Source organism: Tursiops truncatus, chromosome 9 (assembly GCF_011762595.2).
Source record: "Tursiops truncatus isolate mTurTru1 chromosome 9, mTurTru1.mat.Y, whole genome shotgun sequence".
NCBI classification, from domain to species: domain Eukaryota; kingdom Metazoa; phylum Chordata; class Mammalia; order Artiodactyla; family Delphinidae; genus Tursiops; species Tursiops truncatus.
Window position 1 is genome coordinate 49588689 of NC_047042.1, and position 20665 is coordinate 49609353.

The following is a 20665-nucleotide window of genomic DNA, read 5'->3' on the forward strand; positions in this document are numbered from 1 at the left end:
TTCATATAATTCTCAGGAAATGGGACCAGAGTTCTCATTCTATTTGTGACCAGAGTTCCTAACATAGGTGCATATATTTCCCTTTTCAGATTAGGTGTTCTGATGAAAGATTAGATGTTCCGATGAAAGATTGGGGTGGGTCCCCAAATCATACTTACTACAAGCCCATAATGCTCATCAACCTACCTCACAATGGAATTACTGAAGGAAATGAGATTTTGGGCAATTTTTTAAAAAATCGTTAACTCAAGTCTTACTAGTTCAAAACTCTAATTATAGCTGGATATTATAGGTTGAAAAGAAAACCCAGTTTGCTAACCAAAAAACTTTTTAAGTAGCCTAATAAAATCTAAAGAGTGGTAATTCCTATGTAGAACCAACTTTTTATACATCCATAGGTGTCATTTACATGGAATCAATGTTAGTGCCAGTATATGTGTTCTCACTGCCTAAACTGTGCTTTTATATGATGTTAAGAAGTCATTTTCATCTACACTAGCCTTTAAACAGAGGAGAACTAGACTCTTAGTATATGTACCAAAATAACACAACTAAAACCAAATAATAATGATTATGGCATAGGAAGGAAAACTATACAGCCATTAAAAATTATATTGTATAAAAAAGTTATATTTTAGAAGAATTTTGTTGAAGTGGCAAAATATTCATAATGAATTGTTAAATGTTTTTTAAACAACTGTAAAATGTGTACAGAATAACAATTTTTATTTATAAATATGTTATATTTATATATTAATATTACATTGTATGTGATATATATTGTTTATAATATTTATATATTATATAGAGATATAATATATTTATACCTCCAAATATAGCAGTATCTGTTTAAAAGATGTGAAAGATAAAAGTTAACAGTAAAGTTTTCTCTCTTCTCTGAGTGGTGGGATTTTGCATGATTTTTGTTCTTCCTCTGGATTTTTAATAAAATTTTTAAAAAGCTTCTATATGCATTAAGCATGTACCAATTTTATAATTAAGGAAAATGTAGTGTGTGCTGTATAAATACACAAATAAAAGCAATACATATGTATTTAAACTCAGTAGTTCAGGCTTTTCATAAATTAAGATGGGCCTTATTAGTATAATTAATTGGTTCAAATTTTTACATATTTATTCTACTAATTGGCTGCTTAAACTGTTTGAACAATGAAACATGAACCAAGCACATTTATTCTTTGTACTGTTTTAAATGGTTGGTGCTTAGTTTATAAGAAGCTAAAGATGACAAGCCAGCATGACATTAGTTTAGGTTAGTCATGCTGTTTAAAATCCACTGCTTACAAGTCATGTGCATGTGTTTCCAATAAAGACTTATTTGCTGCAACAGTAGATTACTTTCGTTAACATTTTGTGCTTCATTTTCACACTCTTGTTTATTCATTCCAAGTTGTTTTACCCTCAGTGGTTCTTAAGTCTTGAAGGACTGTCTGTCCCTCAACAGTGCAGTCTTCTCCAGAGTTTTCATCTTTGGAAACTTAGAAGGTAACCCCAGCCAGTTCATCAGATCCATTTAGGTGGCGCTCAAAAAGAATTCTAGTACACCTGTATCATTGCACACTTGCTTAGTGCTCTGTTCACTGACCTTGTGGCACTGGCCACATTTTCTTCTAGTTGTTTGTTACTCTGTCTCCCCCAGGAAACGGGACACTTCAACGATTATCATTTATTGAATGCTAACCGTGTGCCAGAAACTACTTCTTTACATGCGTTACTTCATTTAAATCTCGTATTATGAGAAGTAAGCACTGTTTTCTCCTTTTTATAGGTGGAAAACTAAGGCTTTGGTTTTGAATAAGCCGGGATATAAAGATAGAACTCCCTGAAGGAAATACCAATACTGTAAACCAATAACTAAATACAGTCTAGCTGATGAACAAGTGTGTTCTCACAGCCCCTGCCAGCTCTGAAGCCCCTGATGCTACCTAATCATTTCTCTAACCTTTATATGAACAAAATCATTCCATCCTCCCTTTACACACCATTCTCACAATATTTGGGGAGGGGGGGTAGGTCAGTCTTATTAACCCCAGATTTCAGAGGGCCATATCATGGTCACTATCTTAAATTCCTACTTTCAGACAGTTTCCGAGGTTTAAATTTTGTATCTGATTTTATCAGCTCTAAAATTAGAAGAAGATGTGACGTTGGTTTATTTTCTGAATGCCCCCCTCCTCCATGCTAGCTGATACCGTCAGCAGTAAGTGCTGCCATTTATTGAATGCTGACTACTGTCAGTGCTTTACAAACAGTGATCCTATGAAGTAGGTTTTCCTATTTTTACAGACCTGAATACTGAGGCTTGGCGAGGTTAAATGGTTTACCCGGTTTTCCATGCTCATTCAATCATTGATCTAACGAAGAAGTGCACTGGGGATTTGAATCCAGTTTTCCTGGACTCTGGTTTGAGTCAAGACTCTGTCTTTTGCTAGTAGTGTTACTTTGGGCTAATTATATACACTTACTGTGTATCAGTTTCTTGACCTGTAAAATGGGTCAGTGATATTGTTTACCTCAGTGTTGTGGTGTGGATTAAGTGAGTTACTAAAGAGAAGGTCTTTAGAGCAATGCTTGACACATAGTGACGGCTAAGTGATAGGTGCTATAATAATAATAAGAACTACCATTAATGTTATCATTGTTTGCTGGATTTTAATTGTTGGAATCATGTATTAAATCCTATAAAAGTATATGAAGTAAAAAGTGTCCCTCTCTCACCAACTACTTCCTCTCACCAACATTAACCATGGACACCAGTTTGGTGTACATCCTTCCAGAATATTTCCTATGCCATCTGAAACTATTTTTAAATCATCCTTTCATTAATGAAATACAGGTCAAGAGTGAAATTTTTTGTAGTGATCTTGAAAATGGGAGAGTGGAACAGTAGGGGGAAACAAATTCATTCATTCAGCAAATATTTATGCAATGCTTTCTGTATGCCAAGCACTTTTCTAAGTGCTGAGGATTTAGCATGTTGAATTTCTGTTTTGACCATTGATTGATTTTCTTTTTTGGTTTTATTTAGGATATGATGTTTCAGCTTCTCCGAGGTCTGGACTTTCTTCATTCTCACCGAGTGGTACATCGTGATCTAAAACCACAGAACATTCTGGTGACCAGCAGTGGACAAATAAAACTGGCTGACTTCGGCCTTGCCCGCATCTACAGTTTTCAGATGGCTCTTACCTCAGTGGTGAGTGAGAAAGTGCTGTTCTTTCATTAAACTTAGTTTTCTGCTTTTGAATGACAAACTGCCCCCATTCCAGGCCCCTAATGTTATTACTGCCCATGGTCAGTTGGTGGACAGAATGTCTTTGCACTTTTTATATAGCAGGCAGTAGGAGGAAAGTGTTACGCTTACAACTACAGACATATCCAGGCTGGGCTTGTTGTGGACAGAACCCATTGCAGAAATAGACGGTTGCTTCTTAGCCACTAGAAAGGAATCAGTTACAAGTTTCCAAATGGTTTTGCCATATGGCTTTTTGCCATAACCACTGTGTTCAGAGCTGCATATATAGTGTCTAGGGAAACATAGCTCAAGGTCAGTGAGGAGAGAGCACCAGGAATGTTGACCTGTCTGCAGCATCCTAGTTTGAGAAACAGCCAGGTACCTGCACAGGTGTGTGAAAGCACTCCTGTGAAGCTGTGGTGTGTTCTTAATTTAATTAAGAAATTAAAATTTCTTTAATTTAAGAAATTAAATTTACAGTGAACTTGGATGATCTGTGAACAAGTAGCACCACCCTGCCGGGTGAAGGCTTCATCCAAGCCAAACTACGAAGAGTAAACCCAAAGGCTCTATTTTGGCAAAGAATGACAGTTATTCTGTTTTTTTTCTCATTCAGACACAAAACCATACTAGCTACTCGCTCTGGTTAGCTTCTATTTCTCCTTATAGTTCATTGTTTCTGAGATGAATTTTCATGAAATTCTGCACCTGAAATATACAAAGAGGAGCCTGGAAGCAGGCATTAATATCCCTTGTCTTTGAAGGACCTGTTTTCCATGCAGTGAATTCACGCATAGATTTATTTTTAAAGCCAAGTCATGTTCCTTTGCTGTGCTACTTATTTGGGGCAGGAGGTTGATATGGAGAATCCCTTTGATTCCATGAAGCCTACAAACATTGCCCTCAAAGCATTATATTAAGCCTTAAGTAAAAGAATCTTCTTGGGTCAGTATGCCATTTTCTACATATAGTCCATCTTTAGCCTCAAAGTGGTTCTCAGTTAAGGGCAGCACTGCCCTGGGGGGAGGGGGAAACATTGTTGAGAAATGTGCGACGGCATCTTTGGTCATCATAACAACTTGGGGAATGGTGGTGGCCGCAAGGAGGCTAATATTCTGCGCAACAAAGAATTGTTTCCCCAAATTCCAGTAATGCCTCAGATGAGAAGTAGAAATTCAGGAGGGGAGTTGGAAATTCTCTAAGAGAGGTAACTTGCCTTAGAAAAACATTCAATTTGCAAAAGTGTTCTGCTTCCTCACCCTGGAAATACAGATACTAGAACCTGGATGTGTAAGATCACATACTTTCCCAACATTATATACTTTACCTAGGGCATCAGAATTTTTACAGAGGATTCCTTAGAATGTGTCACTATTGTTGAAAGATAAATCATTCTTGTTTCCTCTTTGCCCAACATACACCGTCACTTTTGAGAAGACAGGACACGAGACGGTGTTTAAAGGATAAGTCTCCAATTTGGGCTGGGTCAAGTGAGCCCTTGTGTTCTTACATAATCACACCAGAAAGGGCTGAGTCTGTGTGTTTCCCCAGTGGGAAGGGTGAGGTAGGCTAGAGCTTCCCTAGGAAGTAGTTTCGTATGTTGTTTCAGGGCCCTGGGGAGAAGCTTGAATAGGCTTTGCGATCCGGACAGTCATCAGGGGAGCAGATGGAAGGAACCAGTCTCCTTTGGTACATTAATTGAGGGAAGGATGAGCCGTAACTGAGACACTGTATTTTGATCCCCCACAACTGGGCACTGAAAACCATAAATAAAAACAGGAAACCCAGTTGGGTTGTTTTTTTTTTCTTATTATTAAATTTGAGGAATGATAGCCCAGCTTGTGCGTAACACCAATTAACATTCCATTCTTGCTGAAAGTTGATATGTTCAGACAGGAAAATGGAGACAAATGATTTCATACAGAAAAGGGGAAAGGCAGTCGTAAATACCTGATTTTTCAGTATGTAGTTTGTATTGCATACTCTGTATTTCTTATGTGACATAAAGTAAAAAATATTAGCAACTGGGAAAGACACTGGAACAAATTCAGACTTTATTTGAAAGAGTCATAGTTGGAACTTAATGTCAATAATAAAGAATATGATTCCTGTAGGGTACCGCATTAAAATTTTTTCCCACTGTTTATTTTTCTTTTTAAGGAAAAATCCATTTCTATAGTGATACATTGGTTTATGTACACACAGTGACACATAAAGGCCTGGGATCAGTTTTTTCAGACTGAACTGGTATTTATTTTTTGTATTTCTTGAAGAGAAAAAGACTACACTCCACTTCCTGGAAATACACATTTTTTAGTGAGTTATGTCATACAGGAACTGGGAATCAACTTGATTTGTGGAATGTTAAAGAAATTTACAAGTTAACTGATTCGAAACTGACATTTTGCAGCCAGGAGAAATGCTAATAATATAATACTTACCTTCCAAAGCCTGACTCAAATGTCCCATTCTGGTACCCCCTGCAGAAATTAATCACCCCCGTCCTCCCTCATTGTTTCCAGAGTAACGTCTTATTAATGTCTTTCATAATACTGCTTTCTATCTCGTTTGTAGTTATGTAGGGGTTTTATCAGACTGTAAGCTCCTTGAAAGAGTTGGCCTTTGGGGTAGAAATTAATTTAGGACAGTCATCATAAGTCCGGACTCTAGTTGTGGCTGTAGTTGGTATAACATAGGGCCAAATGACTCGGCTTGTCTTCATCTGATAAGGGAGGGCTAAGTGCCGTTAACTGGGTGCCTCCTGCATGACCTTCAGGTGTCCTTAGGGAGTATTGGGTTCTTGCTGCTCAGTATACAGTCAGAGTGCGCATGTACCCCTGGAGAGGAAGGGTTGTTTATACCTATTTCTCTCAAGGGTGTAGAATCAAGATGTGGATGGCTACAGTGAATGCCTTAGACCCAGGCGGGACGGGCCCCTGGCCTGGGTTTCATGCTTTAGAGGAGCCTGCACTGGCCCTGCTCCTGCCTTGCCTCCCTTGATGGGGCACAGAATCCAGGGTGCCTGAGACCCAGCCGCACTCAGGGCATTGGAATTCCCTGACTGAATGGGAACTGCACGGGCTTTTCTCAGTCCTTCCTCCTAATGGCAGATTGGGCCACCTGTGTCCTCACCCCATGCATAAGGGGCAGCAGTTTGCAGACATCGGACAGAATGGGGACACACAGACTGGGGTGGCCATAAACACCGCGTGAGGCCCCTTGTCCTGCAGGGAGGAGCTGGGGATGTGAAGAGAAGTGGGGCCTGTTACTCAATGCCTGGCATGGGTTCTACTTATCAGAAGAGTTTCTGTGAAACCCTGAAAATCAACTTCTGTGACCTGTATTGAAATAACTACATTTGTGGAGAACCAGAGAACAGGTTAGAGGGAGCTTCTTTCCATTGCACGTAAGTGACATGTACAAACATGACCAATGTGATTATATATAATCTTCATGGCAGATGCATTTCAAGAATACAGGCATACTTCGTTTTATTGCGCTCCATTTTATTGCATTTAGCAGACACTGCATTTTTTACAAATTGACGTTTTGTGGCAACCCTGCATCATGGCGCCATTTTCCAACAACACTTGCTCATTTAATGCTTCTGTGTCACATTTTGGTAATTCTAGCAGTATTTCAAAACTTTTTCATTATTATATGTATTGTGGTGATCTGTGATTAGAGATCTTTGATGTTACTATTTCAAAAAGATTATGTGCTGCTGAATTTTTTAGCAATAAAGTATTATTTAAGTAAGGCGTGTACATTTTTTAAGACATAATGCTATTGCATACTTAATAGACTATAGTATAGTGTAAACACAACTTTTATAGGCACTGGAAACCAAGAAATTCATGGGACTCGCTTTATTGCCATATTCGCTTTATTGTGTGGTCTGGTACCCAACCCACGATATCTCTGAGGTCTGCCTCTGTATGCTTATTCAATAGAATGACTATACAACTAACTAAAATTGTATTGAGAGTCATTCTCAAGTCAACATTTCTAAGAACTTCCCGTGTTGGATGCAGTGTGTAGTGCAACTCATTTTTGTCTGTCAATATGAAAGGGAAGTAGAGACCAACCTCTGAGCGGGCAGGTTGGGTCATACCCAATCGCACACCCGCGTCTGACAGGGCGAGTCTTAGAAGCAGAGCCTGGCCCATCACTAGCAGCCCGACGATGACTCTGATCATCATGAAGCCCTATGAACAGCAGCTCAGGGAGAGAGCAGGTCTTAACTTCTCTGGTTATGATGAAAAATCCCTATTTTCTTTTTTTTTCCTGAACTGACCCATACAGCATGTAGGGTGATACTGTTGCCATTGGATTTGGTGGTTTGGGAACTCCTTATCAACCATCTCATTTTGAAAGTGGGGAAACTGAGACTCAGACGAGCAGTTTGTAACCAGGTTAAGTCGGAATTCGCCAAATAGATTATAAATGGCTTGGAGAGTACTAATGTTTATATTCTGGCTCTCGCCCGTCATCCCCTCTCCCTTCCTCTTCTCCCCACGGTGGGATCCAATACTTTAGAGGGTATCAAACTAGGTTCTGTAGACCTCTTGGGTTCTACAAAGGGTATGCAGAGATTCCACAAATATTCAACAATCCATTTTTTGAAACATGTTTTAAGTCTTGTTAAAATTGTAATTAAAAAACAACTAGCTCATGTCATATTTTGACACAGTGGGGAACACTGAGGCATGAACTTGTACCTCCTGGTTAACTTGTTATTTATGTAGACCTCAGAATAAAACTTCTTTTGCCACAGTTGTGAATACTGGAACCTCTTGTAAATGTATCATTGCTTAGGAAAAATCAAGTGTTCTCTTGATTCACTCCTGTGTGTATCTGCTCCCTTAAAATCATCCAAGTGCCTGTTCACGACAGCGCACGCATCGTGCTATGCTCACTGTGTGACATGAGACCACTTTGGGGGCCGTTCAGAGCAGTGCTGGGGTTGACGTTTTTATATCCAGATGTAATTGCCAACGCCCGTGCAGTTAGAACCAGTCACTCCCCAGGACAGCCACCGTGAAGCCACCTGTGGATAGAGAGGAGGCTGTACCTTAAAATGAGGTCATTCCTTTTGGGGCCTCAGCAACTTCACATGCTGGGATGAAGTCCAGGATTGGCCTGCCGTAAACCAATTTGTGTTCTGCAGTGAACAGTATTACAGTGACTTTTCAGTGTTTTTTTGGAGGGCCTTTATACAATCATTAGACAAAGGAGAGAATTAGCATTTTTCCTCCAAATGCCTGTGCCTAACACACAGTTTGGAGAAAAAATCCACTTTGTACCATAATGAAAGAGAGAGAATATTCTCCTGTCTTTTCAGTGACTTAGTAAAATTCTCACTAAGTGAATTACATTCTCCTTCGCCAAAGTTCTTTTTTTCCATGTTATCTTTCCTATTACAAGACTTACGTCTTCATATGAAAACATTTTCCACTCTGTAGAAATAATCAAAAGATAACAAGTGAATAGTGAGCATGGAAAGACTTTTGACATCTCTACAAATTATAAAAGTTCACTCAGGGATTTTTTTATATGGAACTGATAAGATTCCCCAAATTGCCTTATTTAACATCACTCATTTATTTAGTACCACAAGAATCACAAAAAAACAAATTGCTGGGCTTCCCTGGTGGCGCAGTGGTTGAGAGTCCGCCTGCCAATGCAGGGGACACGGGTTCGTGCCCCGGTGCGGGAAGATCCCACATGCCGCGGAGTGGCTGGGCCCGTGAGCCATGGCCGCTGAGCCTGCGCATCTGGAGCCTGTGCTCCGCAACGGGAGAGGCCACAACAGTGAGAGGCGTGCATACCGCAAAAAAAAAAAAAAAAAAAATTGCTTACATCCTCTCCTTATGCCTCTGGCAATAGATGGTTTCCTCTTCGAATGCCAGCATTGGTAGCGTTTAGTAAACGTTAAAGAAACCTTGTGGATTCAGAAACTTTTTGATAATCCTGGGGTAGAAAATTAATGAAATGGAGTTGTGGCAGTCAGTCAACAAATACTGATCACTTTGCATGAGCCAAGCACTGTCAGTGAACCTGAGGGACCATGGTGAATAGAAGCGGACAAGGTCTCTGCTCTCATGGAGCTCATAATCACAATGGGGAAACAGATCTTAATCAAACAGTCACACAAAGAAATGTATAGTTAGAAACAGAGACAAGTGCAATAAAGGAAAGGGACAGAGTTCTATGAGGCCCTGTGACTCCGAAGCCCTCGTGGGCTGGGGGTCAGGGAAGCCCTCCCTGCTCACCCACACCGGGATGTGAGATGCTCAGAGAGGTCACCAGCCCCCTTCGCTCAGAACCTGCCTGGATGTGGGCCCCACGGATGTGCACATCATGCAGTCTGTGCTTATTTTCTCTCTTTCTGTTTGGAATAGTTCATTTTACAGCACCCAGTTGGCACCACCAAGTTGACAAAGTGAAGCAGGACCAGAGATCAGAGAACAATGTCATCTTTTACAGGAGAAAATAAATTGTTTATGCTTGTTTCCTCTTCGTGCGTGTTGTATTTACTATGGGGACCTGGCAGGGTTTGTGCCCCGGCTTGGGCAGCCGAGTTGCTCCCACAGAAGCCTGCAAAGGCTGCCAGTGAGTACTGAGTAAATCAAACCAAGAGCATGAACCGAGTATAATGGAAAAAACCCAAAGCCCTGTCACCTCAGCACCTCAGTGAAAGTGCAGGACACACCTCAGAAGCCGAAAAAGGCTCCTGTAACTCCCTTCCCACTCGACCTCTCCTTGCCATGACACAACCAGGTCTGTTTTGTGAAAACTTCCAGTTGCCAGTACATATTTCATAGTTAACAATGGAGTGTTTGTGCCGGTTTCGTTTTCACTTTCACCAGTGAGGGAAGTAGAGCACAATGGGGCAGTGCACAGGGCTGGGAACAGGACACGTTTTCTTTAGGATTCCCAGGACTGGGTACGTGGAAAATGCCAGAGCCAAGACAAACATGAAAACCCATCCAGATTCTCCGTTACGCATTCTCAGTGGCAGTAAAACACATTTTGAGTTGCCATCTGATAGGTTGGCTCTGCCTCTGCAGTAAAGGCAAATGCTCTTGACCACTGTGAGCATTGCTTCCATGTAGAAAGAGAATGTATTCCATGCAGTACAGGATGCTGCTGTAGGTGCGCACGTGTGTGCGTGTGTGTGTGTGTGCGCGCGCGTGGGGGTGGGTATTTAATTGCTCCAAGTATACTTGTGAAGTTCATCAAACAACTGCTTTTCTTGTTTATAAAAGATAGTCATTCATTTGACTCACCTAATTCTAGCTCCTTCCTGAGTTGTCACTGTTGAGAATCAGTTCTGGACAAAAACAGTTTAACTGTATCGTTACTGCCTGGAGGATGTTTTACTCAGAGAAAGGACGGGATGTTCTTTTCTTCCTCCATACGTCTGTTCAGCCAGCTAATGTCCTACCAAGGTATGGTATAGACAGGGTCTGGTTGTCACCTGGTTGTTTACATTCCATCTTACAGACACCCTGTGTGATGCCATTCAATTTCAGAAGCTTGAGGCCAAGTTTGAGTGTAAAGACCAACTATTGTCTTAAGGTTGACGAGACCAAATGCTTTAAAGAAGTTTTGCAGCCGAAGGGTTTCTCAGAGATGCAGAAGATGGAAAAACTTTTGTTGCCTCTTCCACTTAACATTCTTATGGGAATATGCCTTCTGTGCTTGGTCAGGGACTAGTCTGTCAAACTGTTTAAGGAGATAATTTTGTCTCCCCTAAATTTCCTTAACTCGTGTCCCGTTAGGTCCATTCAATGGAGTATGAGACACAGTCCTTGGAATTGAATATAAAACAATGTCTCTATAACTTGGATTTTTACATCCTCTTTAATTCTTGGGATGTGTGCGCTTCTTGTGTTTTACAGGTGTCACTGCTTGCTTCCTTGTATGGAAGGGAAAGGTGGCAGTATCTTCATTTTGCTTGGGCTTCGCTAGTCTCCTAGTGCGAGTTCCTGAGTTGAGATGTGTCATTGAAATTCTGTTACATTGGCCATAGCCATTTTTATTTGCGCAACTCCAGGGTTGTACTACTTTTGTGTTTCCCACAGTGCCTTTCTGGCACATGGTAGGCACTTGATAAATACATGGTGAATGAATGAAACGAATCCTCGTGATTCTCCAGTGCCTAAAGAATGAATTCCAACTCTGTAGCATGGTATGCAGAGAGGGTTTTGCAGTGTAGCCCCAACCTGCCCCTCTGTACTCTCACTCCCACCCAGAAATCACCCCCATACACATAAAGGCATATTCCGTATCATCTAACACCATCAGATTTCTCACTACTCTTTAAGTTCTTTCACAACTCCCTACTTTCACAAATGAATGAATTTCCAACTCTGCTTTTTCCATGTTGCTGCTGGGGGTCATTGCATCATCATTGATAAGCATCTAAAGATTTGTTTGTTTGTTTGTTTGTTTGAGATTCAGCTTTCACCTAAATCTTCCTAGTTGCCCACAGCATCATTCCCTGATAGTAACTGGAGCTCTGAGGGAGTAACAGTTACACTTCGAATATCTGTCTGGGCAGCCAGTCCTAACCTTCAGATAATTATTGTTCTTCATCCCTACTTATTCGAGATGACAAGCCTTCCTACACCTCCCCAACTTGTGCACTTACATTTTCTATGTGGTATGTTTAAATTAAAAATTAAGACCTTTAGGGATCTTTGAAGGAACCATAGTGTCACAGGAAAAGGTTGAAAATGTCTGCATTATTGTTTCTTTTAGTCATTTTATTTAGTCCACTTGGGTTCTTGAGAAGATCAAGTACATGTTTTTCTTTCTTCCTTTTTTTTTTTTTTGCGGTACGCGGGCCTCTCACTGTTGCGGCCTCTCCCGTCGTGGAGCACAGGCTCCAGACGCACAGGCTCAGCGGCCATGGCTCACGGGCCCAGCCGCCCCGCGGCATGTGGGATCTTCCCGGACCGGGGCACGAACCTGTGTCCCCTGCATCGGCAGGCGGACTCTCAACCACTGCGCCACCAGGGAAGCCCCATGTTTTTCTTAATCTGTATAGGTCTCTCCAAAAGTTCAGCTCAGACTTTTATATGATTGCTTTGTCATGCTGGATTTTCTTTCATATTGTATTGACTTTATTGCTGATATTTCAAATGTGTTTCTCAGTGATGCTCTTTGGGCTGCTGAACAATTCCTCTTGCTGCTACCACTTTCTGTTTTCCTTTTCTCTAGGGATTGAAACACAGGGTGAGTAACATTGTGGCACCCAACATCTGTAAGGATACTTATGATTTTTAAGTCCCTCATAAATTTGAATGTTAAAATTTACAGTTGGCTTTGGAGGAATAATCTACCTTCAGGTCTCAGGGAAACATCCAAAAGAAGGAAGGGGAAAGTGTAGGAAAATTTACTTTAGCACTGCTCTTATATTTATTTTGAAGGCTGGCAGCATCTAAAAGTTGGTCTGTAAATTTAACAACTCAACCATAAAAACCCCAAAATAAAGGAGAAAAATCTCTACTGCTTCTAGGTTTGGGTACTAACATAAAGTTACAAGATTTCTCTTCAGCCATTTAACAATTTTTTTTTTAAATTTCTAAAGCTATCCTTCCCTTTCTTCTTTACCATTTTTATTTTGATGAATTACTTTTTAAAGGTCACGATGCTTTGAAATGTATGGACATGTTTTCTGAACACTGTTGATAGATTCCACGGTGATGCTATGGCTATCTGCACCTTATGTAACGCTGGATGATTTCAGTGAGGTGGGGACCGCACATGGTATCAGTTCTTGTGGGAAAATATGCTTCAGTGGCTTACTGGCACTGCTCTTGGAATGTGGCATTTAAAAGTACCTTTTTACAGTGGGAAAGAATTCTGTCAAGAATAAACAGTCTGACCTTGTTAAATGGGCCAAAGTTGGTCTGTAACCTAGTTCCAGAAAACTAGCTTTTACTAGTTTAGAAAAAGCAGATGAGAAAAATTACAACTAAAACTTTCTAAAGAATGGAAAAAGTTCCTATGAAGAATATGAAATAAGTTCCAGAAATGAGGGTCTTCATATATACTCATGAAAATGTCTTTACTGGACTATAAAATCCCATTTTTCCAGAGTGGATGAAAGATGAGGGCTACAGCTCGTCAGAAAAGCAGATTTTCTTTTTCCTGGAAAGACAAGACTGGCTTATTGAAAGGAGCTGTGGGAGGGGCCTTGTAGCACGGACCAACCGTGGGAAACCAGCCGGCTTGGGGAGATGAAGAAGAAGTAAAAATTGCCGCTGACTCCCCATTGCCCACAGGTTAAAAAGTCTCTGTACTCTGAGCTGTGGGTTGCAGCAGTCTGTTCCTCACCTTTCTCTCCATCCCCTCCCTCCCCCCCACCTCAAACCCACCCACACACACCCATGCTCTTGCCACTCCAGACCTCCTTCCTCTTGCTTGAAGGGATATGCCATTAGATTTTGTACCTCTAGGCCATTAGATCTTCTCTCTGCTTACCCTGCCTTTCCCCTTTTCAGCCTAACAAACTCCTACTCAATCTTCAAGACTCAGGGCAAATGCCGCTTCCTCCCAGAAGTCGGCCTGACTCTCTAGGATAAAGTTAGGCACTTCCTCTGTGTATCTTTGATTTGCCTCTAATATAGTAGTTATCATGTGATAGTGTCCCCATGGGTTTGCCATCGATTTTAAAAAGAATAACATTGTAATATTCGCTGTAGCACTTAAGGTAGCAAGACACAGGCATGTGGTATTGCTCTGTGAGTGTTTGTAGTGTGTGTGTGTGTGTGTGTGTGTGTGTGTGTGTGTGTGTGAGATGAAATAAGAGGTTTCTGAGTAGAGGAGGTAGAGAGAGGCTGGCTTGGGCGGGGATACTGAGTGAGACTGAGAAAGGGATGCTTCCCCCCAAATATCGGCTTTCCTTGAAAGGTGTCACTACAGCCTGTATCTGCATCCATTTTGAAATTTCAGTGTCAGGAACAAAACTTGTTTTATTAATCACTTTCATTGCTAAATCCTGTGTTTATATTTAAATGATATTCTGAAAAAAGAAGATTTCACTGCTTTTACTCAGATGCATGACTGTCAAGGAGTTGGTTGGTTGGGTGTTGTCTGAGTGGGCTAGAGCTCAAAGATGGTGGTTCTAGTCACAACCACTTTTAATGTTAAACAACTAATCTATCAGTAATAACTTAAATTGAGGAAAATTTTTAATGAGTTATAGTAAAAACTAGACTTTGTGTTCTAAAAGAATGTGTAAGTTAAAAAAAACTTTGTAAGTTAAAAAAACTAAAAAAACTGTGCAAGTTAAAAAAAACCAAGTTAAAAAGAAACTAATGTGTAAAATAGATAAACAATCAAGTACTTTGCAGATGGGCTTATGGCAGGGTTTTTCAAAAGTAGCCTCTGCAATCGAAACTAAAATTTAATAGATTAAAATTCATTTTCTGAAGCCTTTCCAGGATTGTATATATCATGTAAAACTACTTATTCTATCTGACCACTCTAGTTCTTACTGGTTCTTACATACAAAGGTAGTAAAAAAAAAAAAAGCCAAAATAGTCCATTGTGAACTTATTTTTTTCTTAATTAATTAATTTATTTTTACTGAGTTGGGTCTTCATTGCCGCACACAGGCTTTCTCTAGTTGCGGCGAGTGGGGGCTACTCTTCGTTGCGGTGTGTGTGTTTCTCAGTGCGATGGTTTCTCTTGTTGAGGAGAACGGGCTCCAGGCATGCGGGCTCAGTAGTTGTGGTGCACAGGCTTAGTTGCTTCGCGGCATGTGGGATCTTCCTGGAACAGGGATTGAACCCGTGTCCCCTGCATTGGCAGGCGGATTCTTAACCACTGCACCACCAGGGAAGCCCCATTGTGAATTTAAAAGTGTTACCATCCAGGAAAAAAAAAGAGACTCACAATGGTACAATGTTCGGGTACAATGTTCCTTTTGTACCTGAACAAAAATTGGCCACTATCATCATGGCTTTTACTGGCATATTGAGGTTAAAAATGTAGCACAACATTTAGGATTTTGACAATATTGAGTAAACAATCCATTGAAGTGAGAAAAGCATCTTCAGGTTTGAACTTTCTTTAATAATGTTATAATAAATCAAAATATAATCTTTGGGGACGTCCCTGGTGGCGCAGTGGATAAGAATCTGCCTGCCAATGCAGGGGACACGGGTTCACACCCTGGTCCGGGAAGATCCCACATGCCGAGGAGCAACTAAGCCCATGAGCCACAGCTACTGAACCCGCATGCCACAACTGCTGAAGCCCATGCACCTAGAGCCCGTGCTCCGCAACAACAGAAGCCACCACAATGAGAAGCCTGTGCACTGCAACGAAGAGTAGACCCCGCTCACCGCAACTAGAGAAAGCTCGTGCACAGCAACGAAGACCCAACGCAGCCAAAAATAAATAAATAAATATATATATATATATATAAAATCTTTGTCTTTTCTTTATACCTATTATTCTGTTTTTATCTCTAAAATGATTCCTTGATTTTAGGACATGGGACTGAAATACCACATTTAAATGCCATGTTGCTGCTACCATACCTATAGTATAATCCAAATTGTATTTTCCATCAGGTTTCTTTTTCATTGGTGGTTTATATGCTCCTATTTTTAAAGGAATCAAATTTTCTCAATATTGATTATAGTTCACAAGTATTGTTCTATTATATTTAAGAAAAATATATTCATAAATTGCTTTAAATATCCAATAATTATAGCATCCACTTGCTCTGTAATTTTATTTTTAGAAATTTGATGTAAGGAGACAATTTCTGGAGAGAAATTGAACAATTTGTACGATACAGTTCACCAAATTTTCTGCAGACGTTTTCTCCAGTTTTTTCTCCAGCGTTTCCTTCCCTTTGTAGCATTTGTATACATGATTCAGTCCCTTCTTTCAAACTCTCATCTTTGTTTAATCAATTTTTTTAAATCTGCATTCTTTTTTGATTGCTAAAATTATTTGAAAATCCAAACATTCCAGATAGGTAAAAAAATGATAAGAAAAACTTCGCAATTATCTTTCCTCTCAGAGAAAACCACTATTAACAGTTCGGTGAATGAACTTTCATATCTTTTTCTATTTATATGCAACCATGTGTGTGTGCAAACACATAGAGCACAGTGTCCATACAGGTTATTTTTGTGGGGTTTTTTTGTTTACTTTTATCCATTTAATTTATCTCACACAGTCTTCCGTATCTAACATATAGCCTATTTATTCTTTCTCTTACCTTCATGGTGTGAATATACGTAATAGTTTTACCTAGTCTCCTGGGATGGACCTTTGGGGAGTTTCTCTTTTGGGGCTACAGTGAACATCCTGGGCTTATATCTTTTTACCCAAATACTAATATTTTTGTAGGATAAGTTTCAAGAAAGGGCATTACCAAGATAAAAGATAAAGAGTATGCACATTTTTTTCCTTTTCTTATGTTTAGTTTTATAAAAAACTCCCAAACTGTCTTCCAGAGTGGCCGTACTGTTTTGTACTATCACCACCCTCAGCAGTGAGTGAGAGTTCCTGTTGCAGCACATCCTCATCAGCATTTGGTGTTGTCAGTGTGTTAGATCTTGGCCCTTCTAGTAAGCGTGTAGTGGTATTTCATTGCTGTTTTAATGAGCATGCACACTTCAGACTCTGATAATGCCAAATTGTTCTCCCAAAGGATTTCGCTTTCCCTCCTCGCCTCTTAACAGAACATGATTGAGCTCTCTGTCTCCTCTCTTCTTTTTTTTTTTTTTTTTTTTTTGGTACGCAGGCCTCTCACTGTTGTGGCCTCTCCCGTTGTGGAGCACAGGCTCTGGACGCGCCGGCTCAGCAGCCATGGCTCACGGGCCCAGCCGCTCCGCGGCATGTGGGATCTTCCCGGACCGGGGCACGAACCCGTGTCCCCTGCATCGGCAGGCGGACTCTCAACCACTGTGCCACCAGGGAAGCCCTCTGTCTCCTCTCTTCTGAGTGTCTCTGGTGATCACCGTTGCTGGCCCTTCCTGATCCTCTTCCCCACTAAGAAAGCATCCTGAATGTTCCCACCTCAGCCCTTTCACAGATCTCACCCAGGTCCACCACTTGAACTCTCACGTCTGTGCAGAGACCTCCCAGTTTTCAGCTCGGCCCAGGGTCCCCTCTGAGCATCAGACCCTCAATCCCGCTTTTCCCTTCACGTCACCACCTGGTGTCCCATGGGCAGCAGAAACATAACATCACCAAAATGTCACTCATTAGCTTCTCCTGGCCCAGGCAATTCTGCTTCATTTTCCTTTCTTTAGTTTTATTATTAGTAATCACCAAAACTGGAACCTCAGGTTTTTTTCTGGATTCATTTGTGTCAACATGCATTCGGCTACAGGTTCTGAATATTCAATCAGTTATATCTTGAATAATAGTAATTTTTAAATCTGACCTAAGAAGTCTGGAGATAAATAATTCTGCAATTAGTGCAGTTGCTCAGTGGTGTCATCTTGAGTCCTATAACCAATTATTAGGAAAATTCCATTCTCCCCTCCTCAGTGAATGACGTTTTCCCTCGTGGTCTCAAGATGACTGCTGCATCTTCAGGCATTACATCCTCATAAGACAGTGGGCTAAGCAGTGAGTAAGGGAGCTGGGGCCAAAAAGGGTTTCACTGCCTTTTTGATCAGGGAAGACAGTCTTTTCCAAAAGCTTTCTTCAGACTTTCACTGACTTTTCATTTACTCCCAGAACTGGATCAGATACCTACCCACAGTCCAATCACATTGCAGGTAAGCATTTTTTTTGCTACCCAAGGAAAATCAGGTTGTGTTAGGGAGAGAGGGAATGTCTGCTCCTTGACAACCAACAATGACAGGCCTTCATTGATCTAGGAAACTCCCCAAGGCAACAGAGCCACTCTATAGGTAGAAACTTATGCTCCTGGTTCCTGTCAGAGGTGCACAGATATATTCAGTGATCTCTAATAAAATAGTTTATACAGTATGGTGCTTTTTTTCCTTAGTGCTCCACATATGTTAAAAGCAGAAAGCTTTAGAATTTTATGGGGATGTTGATTAGGCTAAGAATGTAGACTTCCTGCTGTCACCAGGAATATAATATTTTAGGTTCTTTAATAACAGTAATTAGCAAACAAGCAAACATTTGGGGAGCACTGGCAATCTACTAATAATCTACAAGTGACATCTCCACATGCAAACTTGATTGGGTATGTCAGAAGCTAAGGACAGTTTTTAAAACAGTGAAGCAGCAAGAAATAGTCTGTTAAACTAATTACTTTTTTTTTTGCGGTACGCGGGCCTCTCACTGTTGTGGCCTCTCCCGTTGCGGAGCATAGGCTCCAGACGCGCAGGCTCAGCGGTCATGGCTCACGGGCCCAGCTGCTCCGCGGCATGTGGGATCTTCCCGGACCAGGGCATGAACCCGTGTCCCCTGCATCGGCAGGCAGACTCTCAACCACTGTGCCACCAGGGAAGCCCTAAACTAATTCCCTTTTAAAGGATATTAATTTCATTAATATATTATTTAGATATATTACTATAATATATCAATATTTCTATTACAAGCATACCTCAGAGATTTTGCAGGTCTGGTTCCAGACCACTTCAGTAAAGCGAGTATTACAATAAAGCTAGTTACACAAATTTTTTGGTTTCCCAATACATATAAAAGTTATGTTTACGCTACACTGCAGTTGTTAAGTGTGCAGTAGCATTATGTCTAAAAAAATGTACATACCTTTATTAAAAAATACTTCATTCCTGGGAATTCCCTGGCGATCCAGTGGTTAGGGCTTGGCACTTTCATGCTTTCACTGCTGTGGCCCAGGTTCGATCCCTGGTCGGGGAACTAAGATCTCGCAAGCCATACGGCATGGCCAAAAAAACAAACAAATAATTCATTGCTAAAAAATGCTAACCAACACCTTGAGCCTTCAGTGAGTCATAATCTTTTTCACTAGTAACATCAAAAATCACCGATCACATAACAAATATAATGATGAAAAGGTTTGAAATAATTTGAGAATTACCAAAATGTGACACAGAGACATGCCGTGAGCAAATGCTGTTGGAAAAAGACTTGCTCAACTCAGGGTTGCCACAAACCTTCAATTTGTTTAAAAAAAAAATGCAGTATCTGTGAAGCGCAATAAAATGAGGTATGCCTGTAGCTAGCTAATATATTTTTTAGTTATTAATATACTTACATGTGTTTTTTAAAGTACTACTACTTACGTTTAAAAACATATGTATGCATAAATCTGAAGTTGCCTGTACTTCTCTATTCTAACCAAATAAAGCTAGGTGAATCAGGAGGCAAGCATTGTTAGACATGGGAGAGTCAGGGAATGCTTCACAGGGGAGGTGATTTTTGAGCTAGGTCTTCAAGAACGAGGAGGAGTTTGCTTGGCAAGCAAAAGAGAAAGGTGTCCTCTAGGTACAGAATTGGGAAAGAGCAGAGCACGTGCACAAAAAAGTGAAAAGTACGTGGGTTGATGCGCAGGGTGTCTTGGGAGAACATGATCAAACTGTTTCTTTGTTTTTAAGGTTTCATTTTTTTTTTTTTTCAAAAGATCACTCTAATGCAATGTGATGAATGAATTGATAGGAGGCTTTGGCATAAATTAAGAAATTGCTGGAAAGGAGAACAGAGTGGAGGCTGTTTTAAAAGAGATATATGATGAGGGGCTGAGTGAAGGCAGGAAAGAGAAGAGATAGAAACTGTAAATGGAGATACAGAGAAAAGTACGGAAAACACGTCACAGGCCGAAGTCTGAAATGAAATTTACCTATGGAAAAAAAAGAAATAATGTTCGTTTAAATTGAATAAATATCTGTGGTCATAATTCTCTTTGTATTACACTTGTGGATAATAATGTAGACACATACTCAAGACATAGCAGCGAATATCGATGTAATCATTATTACTATTTTTATTGGCAGTGGTATAAATATATATGGTAATTTTTCTTGATGTGATGAACATTTCCATTCAAAATGGAATAGATGGTGTAATGTAGAATCTTCATGAGACATCTCACTAGTAGTTGTGTGAATCAGAAATTTTCCAGTGGTTTAGTGTTTCTCCCCATTGTAATTAAGATGAATCTATCAAAATGGCTTTTTTTCATTTACAAACAGAGCCTTTTTCTAAAAATATATCCTTTCATCAGGATTTAAATGATATGTGCTTTAGCTTATTGGTCTGAAAGACCCAGTAACATGGTTATAGTGTATCTAATCAGCCACCTGTCTTTCTGTTTCTCCTTTTTCATCCCCATAATCCAGCTTTTGCTAAAGTTGGCAAATTATATACCTCACATGTGGTCATTATATGACCAAACCCTAATGAGGGTTATGTAACGTAAATGGCCACAAAATGCCGTTATTTACTCTTTTCATTAGACAACAA

The 20665-nt window shown here is 40.3% G+C and overlaps 1 protein-coding gene across 4 annotated transcripts in view; it reads left to right on the forward strand.

Moving 5' to 3' along the window:
• Positions 1-20665, forward strand: part of CDK6 (cyclin dependent kinase 6) — a 229061-nt gene that overhangs the window by 101709 nt on the left and 106687 nt on the right. For all 4 annotated transcript variants that reach the window (XM_019927365.3, XM_033863060.2, XM_019927374.3 and 1 more), the window contains exon 4: positions 3050-3217. In XM_019927365.3, coding sequence (XP_019782924.1) covers positions 3050-3217 — 168 coding nt within the window. The remainder of the gene's footprint in view (positions 1-3049; positions 3218-20665) is intronic.